Source organism: Leucoraja erinacea, chromosome 3 (assembly GCF_028641065.1).
Source record: "Leucoraja erinacea ecotype New England chromosome 3, Leri_hhj_1, whole genome shotgun sequence".
Classification (NCBI taxonomy): Eukaryota; Metazoa; Chordata; class Chondrichthyes; order Rajiformes; family Rajidae; genus Leucoraja; species Leucoraja erinaceus.
The window spans coordinates 9,927,311-9,933,310 of record NC_073379.1 but is presented as its reverse complement, the minus strand read 5'-3'; the positions used below and the strand labels follow the sequence as shown (position 1 = coordinate 9,933,310).

The 6,000-nt window shown below is 43.8% G+C and overlaps 1 protein-coding gene across 1 annotated transcript in view; it reads left to right on the top strand.

Annotated features, from left to right (window-relative positions):
* The first annotated feature begins 232 nt into the window (after nt 1-232).
* The window catches only part of LOC129693724 (ribonuclease T2-like), a 42,050-nt gene continuing 36,282 nt past the window's right edge, over nt 233-6,000 (top strand). The window contains exon 1 of the mRNA XM_055630502.1: nt 233-2,053. Coding sequence (XP_055486477.1) covers nt 1,974-2,053 — 80 coding nt within the window. The 5' untranslated portion in view covers nt 233-1,973. The remainder of the gene's footprint in view (nt 2,054-6,000) is intronic.

Genomic DNA, 6,000 nt, shown 5'->3' with positions numbered 1-6,000 from the left:
TTCATACCTTGCCAAAGTATGCAATAGTCGCCCATGAAGAGCGCTTATGTAGTTACAAATTCTCCCGCTCCCTAGTTCACCTTTTGCTCTTCTATTGCTTAGAATGCAGAAACGTTGCTTATCAATGTCCTCCAGAGATGCTGCCTCACCCACTCAGTTACTCCACCCGTTCAGCCCATTGAGTCCACGTCAGCCATTGATCACCCGTTCACACTAGCTCTATATTATTATACTACACACCCTCACGTCTTTGTGATGTGGGAGGAAACCGGATCACACCAAGGAAACCCATGCTGTCACAGGGAGATCATACAAACTCCACATAGACAGCACTCAAAGTCAGAATCAAACCTTGTCTATTGTCTATTGAACCTGGGTGTCTAACGCTGAAACGCAGTGGCTCTTGTAGCTGTTCCACTGTACCGTCCAAAGTGGGGAATGGATGGGCAAAGTCTCATTGCCAGAGGCAACAAAGGAAGAGATCACATCGTGGCAGGTTTGGAACTCATTGGGATGTGGACAAAGGGGTACAAAGGTTCCCCGCCCTGACCCAAGGGTCAGTGAACAATGACTGAGGACCCAGGCCAATGGGATCCTTCCTTTCTCACCCTGAACTAACTGAACAAGAGCCACACAGGTGAACTCGTGTAATTAAGCAAAATGCAGGTGCTGGAAATCTGGAATAATAGAAAGGGCTGCAAATACTCACAAGTGAAGCACATGCTTGTGTTTTTATTTGGGAGATGTTTCTGTGAATGCGTACAGCTCCTCACGCACCTCTCCTGTACAGTTTCATTGCAAGTTGCTCCTTTATTGAAAGCAAAAATCAGACCTGGACAAGTGACTGATGCAACTGTGTCACGTTATTGTATCCAAGTAAACCCCTGGAACAGATATGTGGGAAAGATGTAAAAGCAACAGAGGAGTTGCAGTGGGGGACTTTAATTTTTCCAATATGGACATAGACTCCCTTGGTGCTGCAAGGTTAGATGGGGCAGAATTTGTTAGGTGCATCTAGGAGGGTTTCTTGACACTGGATGTAACCAGGGAAGGGACCATACTGGACCTTGTATTGGGAAATGAGCCTAGCCAGCTGATTGGAATTTCAATGCAGGGACATATTGGGAAACAGGAAACACAACTCCATATGTTTGCAGTAAGTTATGGACAAGGATAAGCCTGGACATTGGAGGAAAGTGCTATATTGAGGAGAGGCTGATGGCATCAGTATTAGGCATGAGCTGGGGAGACAGGATGGAAGGCAAGAATGGCAAGGCTCGCAAACCTTTGATTACACGTTTAGTAAAAAAGAAAAAAGAAGCATTTGTAAGGATGAGGAAACTGAAATTGGGGTTTGAAAAATATAAAGACAATAGGGGGAAAGCAAAACTTCCATGGCTAGTAGGATTAAGGCGTATCCCAAGATATTTTATCCATTGTTAACAAACAAGTGGGTAACTGGAGAGAGGATTGGACCAGTCAAGGGTAAATTAGAGAATTTATGCTTGGATTCAACAGAAATGGGTGAGTTACTAAATGGATACTTTGCACCTGTATTCACCAAGGAGATGTGCAATCAGGGAGAGGCATATTGATATTCTTGGGCATATTGGTCATTTTGACAGTTTATCAGTATTGTCCTATTCTGCTGCAGACTCTGGCGCCTGTGATAAGATCGGGGAAGGTTGGACCTCTGGCAGTTGCAAGAACTTGTGGTTGGAACATGTCAGAAAGGAAGCCAGTGTGACCACAGCCCCATCTGATCTCATGAGCCTGCAGCCTTCTTCTTCTTGCGTATGGCGTGCACAGCCTAAAGTTGTAGGACAACTTGTTCTATTTGATCTTATTTGACTGTGCACTACGGGTGGATTGCATTAGTCAAAATAGGGCGGACCACGTGAAGGTTGCAATCTTACACCGCCAGCCTGCAGCCTGGGGATGTATAAAGCCTGAGCATCCCACTGAACATTACCATGGCCTACAACTGCCTGCACAGTGCCATGGGTCTGCCACTCCTCCTGCTCCTCTTGCTGGTGGCAGCCGGTTGCTCTGGGTGAGTATAGTCAGGATTACTGCTAAGAAGAGCTTTCTCTTTCCATTGTGTCTGGCTTAATCCCATCTGTTCATAAGCTATTCAGCCCATCAAGTCTACTCCGCCATTCAATCATGGCTGATCTATCTCTCCCTCTCAACCCCATTCTCCTGCCTTCTCCTCGCAAGTCTGTCACCTGTACTAATCAAGAGTCTATCTAATTCTGCCTTAAAAATATCCATCGACTTGGCCTCCACAGCCTTCTGTTGCAATGAATTCCACGGATTCACCACCCTCTGACTAAAGAAATTCCTCCTTATCTCCTTCCCAAACGAATGTCCATTTATTCTGAGGCTACGACCTCTGGCCCTAGACTCTCCCACTAATGGAGACATCCTCTCCACATCCACATCCACTCTATCTAAACCTTTCACTATTCGATACGTTTCTATCAGGTCACCCACATCAAAATTCCAGCAAGTTCAGGCCCAGTGCCATCTGGGTGGCTAAAACCAGCTCACACTCTCAAGGTACTCAACTTATAGATTAATGCCAAAAACTATTATGGCATAAAACACGCAACAGAACGTGAGGTGAAATTTTACGAGAATGTCAAAATGATGCAAGATAAAATATGACAAACTACAATGCACTGACCATTCCTCTGTGCCCTAATGGGTTTATACAGCTTTACCATATAACCATATAACAATTACAGCACGGAAACAGGCCATCTCGACCCTTCTAGTCCGTGCCAAACACATAATCTCCCCTAGTCCCATATACCTGCGCTCAGACCATAACCCTCCATTCCCTTCCCATCCATATAACTATCCAATTTATTTTTAAATGATAAAAACGAACCTGCCTCCACCACCTTCACTGGAAGCTCATTCCACACAGCTACCACTCTCTGAGTAAAGAAGTTCCCCCTCATGTTACCCCTAAACTTCAGTCCCTTAATTCTCATGTCATGTCCCCTTGTTTGAATGTTCCCTACTCTCAGTGGGAAAAGCTTTTCCACGTCAACTCTGTCTATCCCTCTCATCATTTTAAAAACCTCTATCAAGTCCCCCCTTAACCTTCTGCGCTCCAAAGAATAAAGCCCTAACTTGTTCAACCTTTCTCTGTAACTTAGTTGCTGAAACCCAGGCAACATTCTAGTAAATCTCCTCTGTACTCTCTCTATTTTGTTGACATCCTTCCTATAATTAGGCGACCAAAATTGTACACCATACTCCAGAATTGGCCTCACCAATGCCTTGTACAATTTTAACATTACATCCCAACTTCTATACTCAATGCTCTGATTTATAAAGGCCAGCACACCAAAAGCTTTCTTTACCACCCTATCTACATGAGATTCCACTTTCAGGGAACTGTGCACAGTTATTCCCAGATCCCTCTGTTTACCTACATTCTTCAATTCCCTACCATTTACCATGTACGTCGTATTTTGATTTGTCCTGCCAAGATGTAGCACCTCACACTTATCAGCATTAAACTCCATCTGCCATCTTTCAGCCCACTCTTCCAACTGGCATAAATCTCTCTGTAGACTTTGAAACTCTACTTCATTACCCGCAACCCCACCTATCTTAGTATCATCTGCATACTTACTAATCCAATTTACCACACCATCATCCAGATCATTGATGTACATGACAAACAACAGTGGACCCAACACAGATCCCTGTGGCACCCCACTCATCACTGGCCTCCAACCTGACAAACAACCATCCACCGTTACTCTCTGGCATCTCCCATTCAGCCACTGTTGAATCCATCTTGCTACTCCACCATTAATACCCAACCATTGAACCTTCTTAACCAACCTTCCATGAGGAACCTTGTCAAAGGCCTTACTGAAGTCCATATACACAACATCCACTGCTTTACCCTCATCAATTTCCCGAGTAACATCTTCAAAAAATTCAAGAAGATTAGTTAAACATGACCTTCCAGGCACAAATCTATGTTGACTGTTCCTAATCAGACCCTGTTTATCCAGATGCTTATATATATTATCTCTAAGTATTCTTTCCATTAATTTGCCCACCACTGACGTCAAACTAACAGGTCTATAATTGCTAGGTTTACTCTTAGACCCTTTTTAAACAATGGAACAACATGCGCAGTACGCCAATCCTCCGGCACTATTCCCGTTTCGAATGACATTTGAAATATTTCTGCCATAGCCCCTGCTATTTCTACACTAACTTCCCTCAATGTCCTAGGGAATATCCTGTCCGGACCTGGAGACTTATCCACTTTTATATTTCTCAAAAGTGTCAGTACTTCCTCTTCTTTGATCCTCATAGTTCCCATAGCTACTCTACTTGTTTCCCTTACCTCACATAATTCAATATCCTTCTCCTTGGTGAATACCGAAGAAAATAAACTGTTCAATATCTCCCCCATCTCTTTTGGCTCTGCAGATAGTTGTCCACTCTGACTCTCTAATGGACCAATTTTATCCCTCGTTATCCTTTTGCTATTAATATAGCGGTAGAAACCCTTCGGATTTACTTTTACCTTACTTGCCAAAGCAACCTCATATCTTCTTTTAGCTTTTCTAATTTCTTTCTTAAGATTCTTTTTACATTTTTTATACTCCTCAAGCACCTCATTTACTCCATGCTGTCTATAATTATTGTAGATCTCCCTCTTTTTCCGAACCAAGTGTCCAATTTCCCTTGAAAACCATGGCTCTTTATAATTTTTACGATTTCCTTTCAACCGAACAGGGACATAAAGATTCTGTACTCTTAAATTTCTCCTTTAAATGTACTCCATTTCTCTTCCACATCTTTCCCATAAAACAAACTGTCCCAATTTACTCCTTTTAAATCCTTTCGCATCTCCTCAAAGTTAGCCTTTCTCCAATCAAAAATCTCAACCCTAGGTCCAGTTTTGTCCCTCTCCATAATTATATTGAAACTAATGGTATTGTGATCACTGGACCCGAATTGTTCCCCAACGCATACCTCTGCCACATGACCCATCTCATTTCCTAACAGGAGGTCCAGTACCGCCCCTTCTCTAGTAGGTACTTCTATGTATTGTTGCAAAAAACTATCCTGCACACATTTTACAAACTCCAACCCATCCAGACCATTTACAGAATGTGTTTCCCAGTCTATGTGTGTACAGAATGTGTTTCCCAGTCTATGTGTGTACAGAATGTGTTTCCCAGTCTATGTGTGAATCTTTAATTCTTAACTTTAACTATCCAACACAGAGTGCAGCTCACCTCAATGTTCACTGACCCAGTGGTTTATTGGTACTTTATTGTCACATGTAACTAGGTACACATACAAATTGTAAGATACACAGTCAAGAATGTGGGAATAGTGGATTACACTGAGGCAGTACACGAAGCTCGCCACGTATCCAGCATTATTTGTAAGATTCAAGTCCAAGGTTGTTTAAAATGTTGAATCCTAACTTGGCCATAAAGGCCCGTTGTCCTAGAGGCAGCACAGCATTGGAGTTGCAGCGGCCGATCTGGCAGACGATGTTATCAAAGGCCTCCACTGCTGCTCCACCACAGGCTGTGTCTGATCCAAGCGCTCGGCCTCTTAGAGCGGCACCTGAGCCACTCGAGCCCCCGGCTGCTGCAGGGCCTTCAGTGGCCCACTCCATCAGCACCTTGACTTGGGCACATCCACCCACAAACATCCGTCCCTCGTGTCACATGGTCACTGCTCAGCCGTCGATCCCCAGGGTGCCTCCCGCAATCAACCTTGAGTACAGAGTGCCTCTGAAGGTGTGGGAGGAAACACCCCAACACACTCAGCAGCACCACTTCTTTCCTACAACCGCCACCATCTATCCACAGACACCCTTTATATGAAACAAACATCACACCTGGAGAAGTGACTGATGCAATTGTCACATTATTGTGTCCAAGTCAACCCTTGGAACAGATATATGGGGTTGTAGTGGGTGACTTTAATTTTTCCAAT